The 16,316-nt window shown below is 37.0% G+C and overlaps 1 protein-coding gene and 1 non-coding gene across 4 annotated transcripts; both read left to right on the top strand.

The window, feature by feature from the left end:
- The first annotated feature begins 1,389 nt into the window (after window positions 1-1,389).
- On the top strand, window positions 1,390-1,496 carry LOC140854180 (small nucleolar RNA R71). The gene has a single exon (XR_012137314.1). It is a non-coding gene; the product is annotated as a small nucleolar RNA R71 (small nucleolar RNA).
- A 5,021-nt stretch (window positions 1,497-6,517) lies between these two features.
- Window positions 6,518-14,440, top strand: LOC105058645 (alpha/beta hydrolase domain-containing protein WAV2). 3 transcript variants are annotated; one of them, XM_010941628.3, is made up of 8 exons: window positions 6,521-7,071; window positions 10,074-10,109; window positions 10,201-10,279; window positions 10,390-10,444; window positions 10,663-10,779; window positions 11,514-11,678; window positions 13,409-13,676; window positions 14,011-14,440. In XM_010941628.3, the coding sequence occupies exons 1-8, from the start codon at window positions 6,834-6,836 to the stop codon at window positions 14,016-14,018; spliced, it is 966 nt and encodes a 321-aa protein (XP_010939930.1). In that variant the 5' UTR covers window positions 6,521-6,833; the 3' UTR covers window positions 14,019-14,440. The 3 variants fall into 3 exon arrangements, with proteins under 3 accessions (XP_010939927.1, XP_010939930.1, XP_010939928.1); XM_010941626.3 differs by having other exon boundaries at window positions 6,523-7,071; window positions 14,043-14,440; XM_010941625.3 differs by having other exon boundaries at window positions 6,518-7,071; window positions 13,409-14,440.
- Window positions 14,441-16,316: the final 1,876 nt, after the last annotated feature.

The raw sequence follows: 16,316 nt of genomic DNA, 5'->3' as shown, positions 1-16,316 counted from the left end.
CTGAGAGATCTATCGGCTAACTGTAATGTGATCCCAGTAGGTTGAAGTTTTTCTAATCCTAATTGTTCATACACCGAATATGGAAGGATATTCACACTAGCTCCTAGATCTAGCAAGGCCTTTTTTATATTGGTTTCTCCAATAACACAAAAAATTGTTGGAGCTCCAGGGTCCTTATATTTAATTGGCACATGGCTAGATAGGTATGAACTGACACTTGCAGCCAAAAATGCTTTCTTTGGTACATTAGTGGTCCTTTTTCTAGTACAAAGATCTTTTAAAAATTTGACATAAGTTGGAACCTGATGGATTATATCTAAAAGAGGAATATTAACTTGGACTTGTTTAAATACCTCTAAAATTTTGTCTAAATGTTCAGATTTATTGGATTTTAGTCTGTTTGGAAAAGGAGCTCTAGGACTTTTAAGTACTGGACTAGGTGAATTTTCAGTTTCTGGTGCTTGAGGTTGAAAGGTAGTAGTTTTAGAAGGTGACTCGGCAGATGAGTCATCTATATCATCAAGTGCAACTACCTTATTGTCTATTTGTTTTCCTGATCTTAAGGTATGAATGGCATTTACACCATTAACTTGGTTTCCTTGTTGGGGTCGTGGACCATTTTGGTTCCTAGGATTTGGCTCATGTTGGCTAGGTAACCTACCATGTTCTCGTTCACTAATGGTCGAAGCCAGCTGACTTACTTGCATTTCCAGACGGGCTATAGCTTGGGTGTTATTATTTATGAGTTGACCCATAGTTTGCATAAAGCTGGTATGTATTTTCATCATGGCTTCTAGGCTTTTCTCTAAAGAGGTAATTTTCTTGTCATTATCATGGAAGCCTGGCGGGTTGTTCATCACTGGGTTGGACCTTAGATTTTGCTGATTGAAATTTGGATTACCTACATTAGGATTCTGGGACCATGAGAAATTCGGGTGATTCCTCCAACTTGGGTTATATGTGGGTGCATAAGGATTGTTCAATGGTCCTTGATAGGTGGCATTCACCTGTGCACACTCATTCGAGTAGGAACATTCTTCTAAGACATGGTCTGGTGCATTGCACCCTTTACACATGGGTGCAGATATTTGATTTACATTGGCTGATCTCTGTAATTCTAAGGCTTCCAATCTACGTGTTAAGGTTGCAATCTTGGCCTCTGATGCTAGGGTTGGTTGAATTTGATGCATTCCTCCTCTTGAAGGTGTAGTTTTATCAGGTTCCCTAGTTGTTTCCCACTGTAAATTTTTCTCGGCTAGGTCTTCTAAGAATTGCCAAGCTTCAGTAGTTTCTTTGTCCATAAATTGGCCTTGGCACATGGACTCTAGCATGGTTCTTGAGTTTGAATCTAACCCCTCATAGATGATCTGGCATAGTCTCCAAGTTTCTATTCCATGGTGTGGGCATTGGGTCAAAAGATTCTTGAAACGATCAAAGTACTTCCAAAATGATTCACCAGCTAGTTGGTAAAATTGATTTATTTCATTCCTAATCCTAGCTGTTTTATGATGGGGAAAATACTTTTTTTAAAATGTTCTCACAAAGCCCTCTCAGGTAGTGACATAATAGTTTGGCAGACTATAAAGCCACTTCTTAGCATTGTCCTTAAGGGCAAAGTTGATTAATCTAAGTTTGACCTCATCCTCTGTTAATTGCAGTTTCATGGTTGCACATATCTCCTCAAATTCTCTAATAAATATATAAGCATCCTCTAATCCTGTGAATTTTGGAAGCATATTTATGATTTGAGGTTTGATTTCAAAATTGTTAGCTGTGGGTTGTGGCAACCTGATACAAGATGGTTGGATGGAGCCAACTGGATAACACAAATCCTTAAGGGTCATGGGTTGGATTGGTTCAGCCATTAGAACAACAGGAATTGACTCAATTCTAACTAGACGACCCGACACTCTTCTCCACACACGAGGTGTACGGTTCTCGATGTTTATATAATTTTTTTTTTTAATAAAATTTTTATGTATAAGGAAAAGAAAGAAAAGAGAAAAAGTTCTAAAGAGAAGATCCTAAGGAGTCCTAAATCTAAAGAAAAGTAACCAAATTAATTTAAATTTTAAATTTTTTTTTTTTTTCAAACAAGTGAATCAATAAATTAAACTCAATCTATCCTAGGGTTAACCTAAATCTAGACAGCTCCTAACTGTTCCAAGATGACCCTTCAAACCTTCCAAGTGGAGATTGATCAACTAGTTAGCCAGGTAAGTATAAGAGGTGGGAGGTTCACTCATCGTTGCCTTTCTAGACACCAAACGAGTTGGCCAGGCCAGCAACTGAACCAATTTAACAAACCACCCTCAGGGACTTGCCTAGACACCAACTAATCAAACAACTCAAACTTGGTAGAACTCTTAGGGTTCCTTGTCCTATTGAGCTCGAATTCCTTAAGGTTGACGTCTAATTGATTTTAAGATTAAAAGTCTAGGTAATGCAATATGATAGAGATGGTTTTTGGGCTAAGGAAGGGTAATAAAATCCCCACCTTATCTTGTTAATGGGTTGATGCCCTTAGATTAATTAAGAAAATGCAAATACAAATAAACAAGATGACCAAGAATGTAAAAGATTTTAATTTAGAATTTTTTTTTTTTTGATATTTTACTTCATGATTATGAAATATCTTTTGTTTTGTTTTATATTTTTTTTTGTGATTAAGTAAATTCAAATGATTAGGTCTAAAAGCAAAAGTAATTAACTAAAAATAATAAAAGAGAAATTAGAAGCATATCTGAGTTTTCCAGCAATCACCAACTAAATATAGAAACCTAAAGAAAAAAGAAAGAGAGTTATAACGCACGAAGAACAAATATTTGAAAATAATTTAAAACGCCAAATCCCCGGCAACGGCGCCAAAAACTTGATGTGCAAATCTTAAAATTTGTAAATAAAACCGCAAGCGCACGGTGTGCAGAGTAGCACGACCAGCGAGTACGGGTCGATCCCACAGAGACTTGGTTTTAAAAATGATTTTCAAATCTATGCTCAAGCGAGCTTTAACAAAAATCGAAAGTCGAAAGTTGTTTGCTAAAGACAATAAGACTAAGGATCTAGGGTTTTTGAATTCACTAGATCTAGATTAGAAAATTCTACCTAGAATTTTTCTTAATGATTTTAACGACTACTCCTCTTGTCTTTCCCAAGCATAGATTATGAAGGGACTAAGGCCCAACGATAACCCATCAAGATTCTTTACAGGGGAGTAGTAACTAGGATCCCTTAGGGTTTTCTCCTCCTATGCATTGAATCAAGCATGAACTATAAAGGGACTCTGACCCAACTGTAGTTCATCAAAAATTCTTGGCAAAAGAGGAAGAAAAAGAAATCCTAAGAAAAAGAAAGAACCCTATGTAAAATCCCTACTCATGATCTAGCTTCATCGCAAACCCTAGAAGGGATGCTTAGCTAGACATGATCTAAATCTACTTGCAAAATTTAAATACAGAAAAATAAACTACCCTAATTTCATAAATTAAACTATCCTAATTGCATAAATTTAAACTGCATAATTTAAACTAACCTAATTGTATAAAATTAAATTGCATAAATTAAACTATCCTAATTGCAAGAAAAATAAATTGCATAATGTAAAGAGATGAAATTGCATAAAAATAAGATTTTATATATATAAAAAATTTATTACAAAAATCTCAAAGCTTGAGGCTTGAAAAGAGAGCTAAAAACCCCACTATCTAGGGTTACAAGCTTGATCGGAAGGAAGAATACATAAAACAAGGGCCTTTGGGGGCTTTTTATAGGCATTTGGGGGTTATAAGGTTTTCAAAACTTTCGATGTGGGACTAAGAGGTTTTAGAGAGTTGTTAGGGGGGTTTATAGTACGCCGATGGGTCCATGGTCCACGCGCCTGTTGCTGTGGACCAGGCGGCTAATCAGATCACCAAATCAGTTGATTTTTGATCAATTTTGATCTGATTTGGCTCGAGTTTGACCCAATTGAGTCTTCTTTCTTCATTCTTCAATTCCTGGGTCAATTTAACTCCGTTTTGCATAAAATTTACGCCGTTGGAATCCTCTTTCCTTGTTCTTTCTATTGATGATCTCTTCTTCTGCAAAATATAATAACAAGTATCAATTTCTTAATAAAGTTAGATAATTTAGATATTAATTGATACTTTTTATGTCAATTTGTGACATAAATCAGTGTCTGACAATGCCTTCATTTTCACAAAACTCATTAAACTCACCAGAGCAAAATTCAAGCCCATTATCTGTCCTTAGTCTTTTAATTTTCTTTTCAGTTTGTTTTTCAATCAAAGCCTTCCACTGTTTGAATTGTCTGAATACTTCATCTTTATGTTTAAGCATAAACACCCAAACTTTTCTATAATAATCATCAATAAAAGTTAGAAAATACCTGGCACCACCTTTAGAAGGAACACGGGCAGGACCCCAAAGATCAGAATGAATATAATCTAGAGTAGGCTTGGTTCTGTGAATTGCTGTTTGAAAGCTGACTTTCTTCTGCTTTCCAAAGATGCAATGCTCACAAAAATCCACCTTACCTGTACTCTGACCACAAAGCAAGCCTCTCTTGCTCAACATAGTCAAGCCCTTTTCACTCATATGTCCCAGTCTCATATGCCAAAGTTTAGTGACTTCTGATTTTGACATAGAAGGGGATGCAGCAGCTGTTGCACCTGTAACTGTAGTGCCCATCAAAGTGTACAAAGTACTGGACCTTTTGGCTTTCATCAAAACAAGAGCACCTCTACAAACTCTGAGAACTCCACCTTCAGCTGAATACTTGCACCCATTGGCTTCAAGGATGCCTAGGGAGATGAGATTCTTCTTCAAGTCAGGAACATGTCTAACTTGTGTTAATGTCCTCACTATGCCATCATGTATTTTAATTCGAATTGAACCTATCCCAACAGTCTTGCATGGGGCATTGTTACCCATCAAGATAACTCCACCATCAATCTGCTCATAGGTGTAGAACCAGTCCCTGTAAGGACACATGTGGTAGGAGCAACCCGAATCTAAAATTCATTCATCTTTGGATCTGACAATATTAACAGATAAAACATAATCATCGGACTCATCTTTTGCAACTCCAGCTTCTGCTGCATTCTCAGATTTTTCTACTTCTCTTTCTGTTTGTTTTTCAACTTGTAACAATCAATTTTGATGTGTCCTTTTTTCTTACAGTAATTGCAGACTTTAGACTTGTTTCTCGACTTTGATCTGCGCTCTTCCTTCTTTTTCTCAAAAGTTCTCTCTTGTGAACGGTCTCTGGCCACAAGGCCTTCAGAAATCCCTTCACTGCTACCACCAGTTAAGTCCCTATCCATCAACTCTTTCTAAAGCAGGGATGATTTCACATCTTCAATAGAAATAGAATCTCTACCATAAAGTAGAGTTTCTCTAAAGTGTTTAAATGATGGTGGTAAAGAGCAGAGCAATAAAAGGGCTTGGTCCTCATCTTCAATCTTGACTTCTAAATTCTGTAGATCCATAAGAATAGAATTAAATTCATCAAGATGGATTTTTACATATGTACCTTCAACCATCTTCAACATGAAGAGATGCTGCTTCAAATGTAGCTTGCTGGTGAGGGACTTTGTCATGTACAACGACTCTAACTTGAGCCACAAAGCAGCCGCTGACTTCTCATGGATGACTTCTCGCAGAACTTCGTTCGACAAGCACAACTGAATTGCAGCCAGAGCTTTTTCATCTATCTTTTGTTTCTCTTCTTCAGATAATGTGGCTGGCATCTTCTCCTCTCCAAGTAACGTCTTCTGCAACCCCTGCTGCGTCAAGATAGCGCGCATCTTGACTTGCCAAATACTGAAACTAATATTCCTGTCGAACTTCTCGATTTCGATCTTCGCAGCCATCTGGAATCCTTCGCAAAGTAGCAAACGGAACTTGTGTGCAGACAGAATGAGCGACCTGATAACCACACTTTGATACCAGTTTGTTGGGATAAATTGGCACACAAACACAAATAATAATGCCACTGATACAAACGGATACCAGAATCGCACCTCCAACACAGAACGAAAAGAAATATAGGGAAGAAGAAGAAGAACACACAGATTTACGTGGTTCGGAGATCAAAACGATACTCCTACGTCTACGGGCGGAGACGAAAAATTTTCACTATGTAAAAAATCAATAGTACATCAAAGAGAAGCTTTCAATCTCTCTCTCTTCCTCTTTTTTTTTTTGATTCTCTCTCTCATGAATTATATTAGCAGAACGAGAGGAAGAATATATCTTGAAAGAAGAAAAAAAGAAGGAAATCCCGCTGCATTGTCAAAAGAGAGGTCCGCGTGTGGGAAAAAGAAATCTCGCTGCATTGCTAAAAGAGAGGCCCGCGTGTGGGGGGGTTTTCTTAACCGCCCCCACCAAAATTATGGACGAAAATAAAAAGGAGAGACTGCACTGTTGATCGAGTTAACTTGACAACTCATCTCCACACTTCTGCTTCTAAATTTATTCAAGCCTACGTAATGATGATTCCATTGGCAAGTTCATCCAACCCTGCATCACATCATAAACTTGTCCGGATTACAAGTCGATTAGATTAGTAGAATACAAGCCTTGAAACAAAATTATTACCAACGGTAGTCCATAGCAGTTCGTGAAGCCGGAGGCGGAGAACCTGACAATATAGAGACCGCGTCCCTGCACGTGCCTTGGTCGGGCGGTTACCCGATTCATCTCCCTTTCCAGCCCTGGCGTCGAAAGTACTCTTCCGCTTTGTTTCCCTTAAGACCGTGCCGCCGAGACGTCCGCCACCCGTTCGACGGAATTCCAGCCGGCGGTGCGGGGCGGAGGTGGCGGCGGAGGAGATGGCGTCGTTCCTGAAGGCGCTGGTATATGGGGCTGGGGGAATGGCGGTAGTGGGGATGGCGGCGCTGGTGGCGTTCCAGGAGAGGCTCGTCTATTTGCCGGCGCCCCCGGGCTACGATCGATCGTACCCCATTACCCCTTCCAACCTTCGTCTGGACTACGAGGACGTCTGGCTCCGCTCCTCCGACGGTGTCCGCCTTCACGCCTGGTTCGTCAAGCACGATCCCCCACTACGAGGTGCGACTTTGGCTTCTTAGGATTCTTGGTTATCATTTTTCTTGAGGTTTTCTTATCTCTTTTCTCTGGATTCTCTTTGAATTGTGCTTTTCTTGTTGGAATTTTAGTTTCTTCTTTTGGAAGTAAAGAAAGTTAAATCTTGGTTCGTTTGATTTGAGTTTAAATCGTGGTTAAGTTGGACATGTTAGAATTTGGTACTAAATTTGGATGCTGTTCTTTCTCTCTAGATGTTGTTTCTCCTGATAAAACTTACGCCAACCTATACTTTTCCCGTTGCTTATTTGCTATTGCAGTAACACAGACCAAATATATCTCTTATCTCCCCGTCAACCATTGTTGGATGCTTGGTGTCGCATCACTATGGCTATTTGCTGATCAATGCAAATCAACTATTAGGATGATTGGATGCGATTATACATAGAGCCTGATTAGGTTTCAATTATCCACTTTTATTCCAATGTTTTAACAATCCCCATCCCCCGACCACATCACCAAAAACAAAAAAAAAAGAACAAAAAACAATGTTAAACTGATTGGCATCATCTTCCATCTGTTAAATTTGTGCAGTTTCTTTAGAATCACATTATGATTTTCGTTTCAGCCAAGGAATCAGTTTGTATTGTAGCAGGCAGTCAGCCACTCACGATAAAATACTGGCAAAATGTGAACTGTCTCTTTCTGAAACATTGCCAATTCAATGTTGATAAATTGGGTAGAATATCTTAATCTCCTATTGATTAGGTGGTTTTTTTTTTTTTTTAATTGTTTAATATTGAAAACAATGCCTTCAGCCACATTTGAACTATTTATTACTATATTAACCAATATTTTGATATCTTGGTCATTTTACTTGTTGAGTTATCCAAATACCTTGGTCCTTTTAGAGCTTCTTCAGCCTTCCAGCTTGACAAAGATAAACTGATATCTCAGTTCATTTCAGTATTGTTTGCCTTCTGTATGGCTTGGTTTTACCTATCCATCCAAGTGTTTGTTGCAATAAGATCCTTCTCTTATTTCCATGACCATCTTCAGTAAATTACTGTTGTCCTACTTGACAAAAAGCTTCAGCCCTGTGGATTGTTACCTTACTACAACCTTCCCTCACATGGGACACCTCATCAAGATTTTATCTATAATATTTTCTAGTTTGGTATCATAAATGCAGAGGAGAAACTTAACAATGATAAAGGCAAAGGAGAACAGCAACAGAGACTAATGTCTTGGTGATTTTTTGGTTATTGTCCATTCAAGGCTTTTCTTGATAGAAAAAAGGTGGTGATCACAAATAAATCACTCTGTCAGATCCAGCCCCAAAGAGAAGCTTGGCAGCAAAAGAAGATGGAAAAACATATAAGAGTGCTCTACAACATAGGGATAGTGTTTATGGGTTGACAAGGAGCCCCCCTTTCTAGAAAGCTTGGAAGGTACCAAATAAAAAATATCACTAATATTCCTTTATTACAAATTTTATGTAAAATGCACAAGTTACTTGTAAAACGTGATTTAAACAGTCCCAAAAGCCAAAGTTCGAAATTCACGTTATCATAAACAAGCCCTTCCAACTCAACAAATATCTAAATGAACCTTGCAAGGGCTTGTGAAAATCTAACCTTTATATTAGTCAGAAAATTTGACAAGATCTGCATGCTCATCCTAATAAGTAACTTCATAGGCTTCTCAACCAAGGTATGTCTTACCTTAAGGAAACTGTAAAGCATGTTTTCATCCAGCTAGGAGTTTCATTACTCAATTTTCACTGTGATTATTAGATGAGATCACAGCTTAATTAATGACATCTGACCTGATTTTGTATTTGTTTTGAGAAGAAAATATACAGTATAAGATAAAAGACTGACTCACTAAAGAGCCTAACGTTCCTAGGAACTGGTTTAGGAGTTGATCAGGAGTACTACTCATGGAGAAGGTTCAAGAAAATAAAATTATGTCCCAGCAAGAAACAACTAACTCTCTTTTCTGCAAAAGATGGTGTGCACACCACCACTATCAAGATTTGAACCCCAAGACTTCTCCAAAGTGGAGAGGGCTGCCAACCAGCTGAGCCAAGACTGCTTGGCAACAACCATGTTTCTTCCATCCAAATTCATATCATATTGTGGACCATGGATGGACACCCAGACAGCTTTAACATTCCCTTTTGCCTGCTTACTGAGTTTCCTACCTTAACATATACAGACCATGAGCTGTTGATTGTAAGGGCAACTTCACTTCCACTGCACAAAACTTTTCCACAAGTTTGATGGTCACAAAGTTGTCATCCTATCCCTCTATTTACGCAGCACTTGATGGTCAGTACTCGACATTGCATCTTGTTTGGTTCTGACAGATGATGTGATCTCCATATTAGCTTATAACTTTGCTATGTTAATAGAGATCACCCGCCGCTGGCCCATCATATTTTTGTTTGGATTTTTTTTTTTTTTTTTTTCAAAATCAATGAGTGAAGTTTGGATGATTGTTATGGATTTCTTTGGGTTTGTATGGGAAACAGGTTTTTGAAATTAGTTGGTTGATCTATTTTTTGGGTTGGGTAAGTGTAAAGTCATATCAAGCCAGGCTTTTGTCTTTTTGTCTATTGTTTCTCTTTAACTTCTAAAATTATTAATTTTCTGAATCTAGAAATAATTTGAAAGAATGATAGATTTGACATAAATTGTTATTTTTGTGGATACTGATTCTATTTTGCTAATGAATATGCAACAAATTAGAGCCAGTAAGAATTGCCTATCATCTGAGACTCATTTAACGAAATTTCCAGTCTTAATCAGGTGACCCTCTCCCGCATATCCCCCAGCACACACACAGAGGACATCTTGTGCCTAATTTTATGGTACATCAGTTGCCATCCAACATGAATAAATGACTGAATTTTCATCACCTTCGTATATCTGGAACTCTCTGTGGATTATATCTCTTAGCTCACAGTTTATAACCATTACATCATTTTTATTGCAGGTCTAACCATTACATCATTTTTATTGCAGGTCCAACAGTACTGTTTTTCCAAGAAAATGCTGGCAGTATCCTAGCTTTGCACTTCTTTGCAAGAATCTATTTCAAAAATTTTTACTGGAATTAGTTTCCATTGAGGACCTTTATCCAGCTCCCTAGATATTGCTCACCGTCTTGAATTTGTCTGTATAATGATGCAGAGACTGCATTGCAATGTGTTTATGCTTTCTTATAGAGGGTATGCTTCTTGTACAATAATTGAGTAGCTTTCAACTTGTTGCTTTTTCTGGCCTTTATGCCTGTGTCTAGAAAATTTAATTATATTCAAATGTTTGTGTGCAATAATAGGTATGGGGAAAGTGATGGTTACCCATCTCAGCATGGCATTATAAAGGATGCTCAGGTCAGCTGTTTTTCCTTTATAGTTTTCTTTTGTTTCATTGTGTCTATCAAGATAGATAACAAGTAGATACCTCTATTTTTTTATTTGATGTAAGGCTTTCACTTTCTTTCTGTGAAAGAATGGAATGGGAAGACACCACCACCATTATTGCATACATTCTTTGTCTGTATCTATTTCTAAGCACTCACTACTGTTATCTTGCTTACCCCCTTCACTAGGCAGCACTAGATCATCTAACTCAGAGGAATGATATTGACCCATCTAGAATATTTATTTTCGGGAGATCATTAGGAGGTGCGGTTGGATCGGTGCTTGCAAAAAATAATCCTGATAAGGTATGCCTTTACAATTATATTTCGTTTGATATCCCTTTTTTGGAGGTTGCTGAATATCTATTTGAATGGGTACAACTCTATCAAATTGGTGTTATTGCCTGAATTGTAGGTGCTTATTTACTTTTGCTTTCTTAGGTCACTACTCTATCGTATATAAATCTTTCCTTTTCCTTGTCTGCTACACACATCCTCTGACATATATGAATGTTGTCAAAACATTATGGTGTCAATACTTGCACTAGGTAGGTCCCCCTCCCCTTCCCAGCCCTTTTTCTGAGCTGTTTTGCAATGATAAGACTGGAGTACTTAGCGATTCTCTTTGTGAAAGGACAAGACTTTGTATTTTTACAGGGACCCACCCAAATGGGACTACATGGTTCCTCAGTTTTAAGCATACGAAATGGAGCAAAAGGAACAACTATCTCTCTTTTATCTTCTTTGTAAATGGTGATATGTTCATTGAGTGGCAAGTTGTTCAGGCATTGGATAAGGTGACTGATTATCAGGCAGTTTTTCTATTTTAATATACTATGTGCTCAGAATTGGTTTGTGTTAAAAGTCACCTGGTTGTACTGGCAAATATGGTCATTATTTAGTTCATACTGACATTTAGTTTGTAATTCAACTTTTAGACTTCCCGCATTCTTACAAACAAATTGCAGTCTAGACCTGGTTTATATAAGCTTTGCTTAAATTATTCTCCATATTGGTCACAGTTCTTAATACTTTGGCAGGTTTCTGCTCTCATATTGGAGAATACTTTCACCTCTATATTGGACATGGCTGGTGTTATGTTGCCCTTCCTAAAATGGTTCGTAGGTGGCAGTGTATCTAAAGGTCCAAAGGTTCTCAATTGTCTAGTACGCTCACCATGGAGTACCATTGATATCATTGAGCAGGTGAGCTTTTCATATTTATGCAAAAGTTTCTTGATGAGGCAGCTTATGAGCTTTTGCTTTAATTGGAAACTCCTTCCTTTATGTGCCTCAGTGCTCATTTAGTGATTTGCTTGGAATGATGCAGACATTGACATCTGATGCTTGAACTAATTGGCTCCTTGTTTAATACATAAAAAGGTGAAATGCTGACTGGTAAACATAAAGATACCTGTAAATCTTGTTATATCTTTATAGAGCCATCTTACTATCTTAGCCATCCTTTTTCTACCATTTGTTTTTACACGGTCATAATCTTTTCAAGTTGACCTGTGTTTCATTTAAATCCTTTGACCCAAAACTGATCCCTTCCTCATCTAGGCTAGCTCTAGCGTCACTCGATAAACATTAGCGGGCCACCTAGAGCACGTGAAAAGAATGGTTGGCCCATTGCGAGGATTCTGCATTTAAATCACTTTTAGCAATTTTCTGTTGGAATTACTCTGGATATTACCAGGTCAATTTGCTCTTAGAGATCTGTTGTGTTGCCAAATTGCAACATTTTCCATGGTTTTCATGAATTAGCAATGTGCTCTGAACAAATCCGTTCAAATAATTTCTAGGAGATTTGCAGATTTTTGGAAATTATTGATTGGAGAAGTCATAAGATTCTTGCCATTGTTCAATACAGTTTCTACATTCTTGCCATTGTTCAATACAGTTTCTACATTCTTGAAGCAGAAGCATATTATCAATTCTTTGTTCCTCAGTTCAAGTTTTCCAATAAAAGAAGATCCAATTGAAAACTAATCATGGTGCTTGACCTGACAGCCATAACTATTTTATCTGAACCTGCAGTAGCTTACATGCAAAAGTAGCTCCAAACTGCAAAATAATAAGTTTTCACTAGAGTACAGTAAAATCTTGTATTACTGTTTTGCAGCCAAAATAATAACTCGTATCTAAATACCATCCTGTATGGCAAATTTTGTTGTTTTTGTTGCCAAATGGACTTGTAGAATGCCCCTTAACTGCTCATGATACCTGTACCAAGATATGGTGTTTCTGTCAACCCTAGGAAAGACCTACTCAGGTGTCCAAGGCTGTCTCTCAAAGGCCAGGATGGGCAAAGGGAAAGGGAGGAGTCAGGCTTAGGGTGCATTGGATGCTACATATGCTCCGGACTTTATTTTATTTTTTCTTTTCAATTGGAGTTCAAATAAACGATAGATCAAATAAACATCAATGTCTCTTTGTTGCCAACCTCATAGCAACTGGCCATTGGACTTTGTGTAAGAGTTCGTACTTGATGCCTGATCATTCTGAAAGGCTACCCGTTGGAAGTGTTAGACATTGTAACTACAAAACAGCTGTCAGATAAGCACTAAGCTAGCTCAGAAAAGAGGCCAAAACAGAACCATGGCTGGTATCCGTCTCAAACACCACCAAATTCCAAGCTTGACTTGGCCAGCTTTTGCTGCTTTTAACAACCATTTTACAAACTTTTGATCTATCTTGCACCTGGAGAGAAGCTAACACCGTAGTTAGAGTTGTGGTTTGTTAGGTGGAAATGCTAATATAAGTATTATCTTTATTAGCTCGCATTCTTCCTGCAATACAGGTGTACTGGGTGCAATTGCCTCTGAATGTCTTCAAGAAGGGTTTTATACTTCTTTGCAGGTCTTCGAGCATTGTGGTTATTGCCTTTTTTGGTTTCTATGTTATATTTGCTTGATGTTTTGTTTATCATGCAGATCAAACAGCCTATCCTCTTCCTCTCCGGGTTGCAGGATGAGCTAGTTCCTCCATCTCATATGCAGATGCTGTATTCTAAAGCAGTAGAACATAACAGACATTGTTTATTTGTTGATTTTCCAAATGGCACGCACATGAACACTTGGATCTCTGGTGGAGATCGGTATTGGAGAAACATTCAGTTATTCTTGGATCAATATATTTCAGAGATAAATCAATGCAAATCAAGATCCAAAGAGAGTGACAATGGTGATGACGGTAATGATGGTAAAGATCCATCCTGTCGATCTTCTGACATATTGAGTTGCGATGTTCCATACATGTGTATACAATGGAAATCAACTTAAACTCTGGAGCTGACTAGTGCGAGGAAAGTACTAATTTGTTAAATCACACGCATACAAAGTCATGCCATTTTTTTATGTGCATATACAGATGCATGCATACATATAATTAAACCTAATGGTTAAAAAACTGGGGGAAATTCATAGTGTTGTGTGTTTGGTGGGGCAGTATTTTTCTGTTCGAATTTGTCAGTTGCATAGTCACTCATACCTCACGACCTTGGATACATTGAATTTAATTATTTTTTCTTCTGCAGCTTTGTAATGACATTATGCATGCCCTTTTTAGATATTACAGCAAGGTGATCTACAACATTAACTTAAGACAGAGCCCGTCATTTTTTCAACCATGCCTATCATATATTTCTGATGCCGCGGCAGTTAAATCTATCTTTGGGAGTGACAACCAGTCTCAATGTGCAATGCGTTCAGGCAATTTTGCTGGTCTTCCCAGTGCAATGCTGAGGACGCCTTCTTTAAGATAAAGTGCCATGATTGTGTTTTGAACTTGGTAGCTAGATTAGATATCTATTTATAGTGTACAGGGTCCAATTATTTCTGACCTTATGATTGCTGTTTTTGGGTTCAACATAGTTTGTACAATTCCTAACATCTTGATTGTAAACAAAAGAAAAAAAAATAATGGTTTTGCAAATATGTGGTTGTGGAGCATACAAAGTTCTTGAATCATCTATGTCTCTATGGTTTTTACTTTTCTGTTTGTGCCTAGCGTATATTGCAGAGCATCTCTAATCTCTTATTAGGAATGAGAATTGATAGAACAGGTAGGTTGAAGTTAAAATTAATTGGGGATCTTTTAGGACATAGTAGTCTTACATTGCTTTGGAACGTTGGCTTGGTCAATCAATCCTGAAGCATGTTTGCTTGTATAGCTGCAGCGTGTTTGAAAATATATTGCCAAGCTACTCAGATTTTCCATTAGGAAAATGTTCTATCATTCTTGATTTATATGAGATTCAACTTTTCCTTCTTGAATTTTTTTAGCAGGAACTCCTTGTTGATTAACCATCAGTAGTTGTAAGAAAAAAATCGTTACTGTAATGGGCATAAGTAAGTTGTTATAATCTAAGTTACATGCAATAACAACAAAATAGCAGTATATATATTTTTTTGCAAATATCAATATAATAAATTGTTAATATTTCACCGGAAATGGAGATTTAAATATATGAATAGTATTTCATCAAATAAACCGTGAAAAAGGTCCGGCCCTTACAACAATAATAATGGCAAATCAAGAGTCACCATGTACTTCATGAGAAATTCTTTGTGCACAGTGGAGGGTGTAAAAAATCCAACGTGGAGCGTATCGTTTTGTACGATTAGCCTATATAGTCACTGCTTTTGAAACGTATTTAAGGCATGCAAGTCAATTTTTTCGTTGAAAAATTTTGTATGATAAAAATATCTCTATCCTTTGAAAAAAATTATGACATCTTGTGGCATATTAAAGTTCAGAATATCATAGTATGGTCCAAGATATCATAATATAGTAAAAATATTTTTGTCCAATCATTTTCAATGTGCATTAAATATCTGCAGATCGATTTTTTTATTTAAAATTTTGAATAACAAAAATATCTCTATTCTTTAAAAAAAATTATGATATTCTGTCGACAAAAATTATGACTTTCTGGATGCAGAATGTCATAAAATGCACATAAAATGTCATAATTTGATTAAAGAACTGAGATATTTTCGTCATATAAAATTTTTAAATGAAAAAGTCGATCTGTATGCATTAAATGTATGTTAGAAAATGATGACTAATAGACTAATTGGATAAGATGGTGAACTTCACATCAATTTTCTACACCATCTACGATGTACAATAACTTCATACTTGTATTGCATATGCGAAGCACAAGCCCGGCCTATCAGTGACAAACCTCTCTTTTCTTCTCTCTTTTTTTTTTTTTTCCTGTGCATTAGGGCCGTCCATGGCTATTACAGCACCTCTTGTTTTACATATTAGTTTAAAAAACATAAAAAAATAAATTAAATATTAAATGTACTTAAAATACTAACTAATGAATGAATCAAGAAAGCCGGTGGAAAAATCTTCTTTATTTCATTTTTGCTTCTTATGCTACTTTTTTAGAAAATAATTTGATTTTAATTTTGTTAAACTGATGTGCAAGTAATAAAACTTCATGTGCATGATCACATGAGCATAATGGTAGTGAAGTTTAAAGTGGGCCATTTTCAGTAAAAATGAAAGTAACTTATGTTTTCCTTGCAAGATTTCCACGTAAATCATAGCTAAAGAAGAGAATTAAGATTAGCTAATTCAAAGGAGTCCGTTCAAATAGGTCCCTGAATCAAGACCTGGTAGCAAACCTGATTGCAAAGTCAACCTAATTAGCTTTCGGAGATGGATCCTATGGACCTGAAAATGTATAAAAAAAGCCCAAACATTCACGAATTCATAGGATCCATATTTGTGAATATTTTAGTACAAAATAAAATTTATGTTCACTGCACAGCCTAATACAAAGTCAACCTTTCAAGCGTCTCTCGATAGAGCATCTCAAAAATAGAA

Source organism: Elaeis guineensis, chromosome 15, assembly GCF_000442705.2.
Source record: "Elaeis guineensis isolate ETL-2024a chromosome 15, EG11, whole genome shotgun sequence".
Taxonomy (NCBI): domain Eukaryota; kingdom Viridiplantae; phylum Streptophyta; class Magnoliopsida; order Arecales; family Arecaceae; genus Elaeis; species Elaeis guineensis.
Note: the sequence above shows the minus strand (reverse complement) of the source record. Positions and strands in the feature narration are given on the sequence as shown.

Bases quoted from the DNA above. Each gene is read 5' to 3' on its own strand.
- LOC105058645 (XM_010941625.3), top strand. From the start codon at position 6,834: ATGGCGTCGTTCCTGAAGGCGCTGGTATATGGGGCTGGGGGAATGGCG. The intron at 7,072-10,073 runs GTGCGACTTTGG...TTTTTATTGCAG, and splicing joins GCACGATCCCCCACTACGAG to GTCCAACAGTACTGTTTTTC. The intron at 11,679-13,408 runs GTGAGCTTTTCA...TTTATCATGCAG, and splicing joins CCATTGATATCATTGAGCAG to ATCAAACAGCCTATCCTCTT.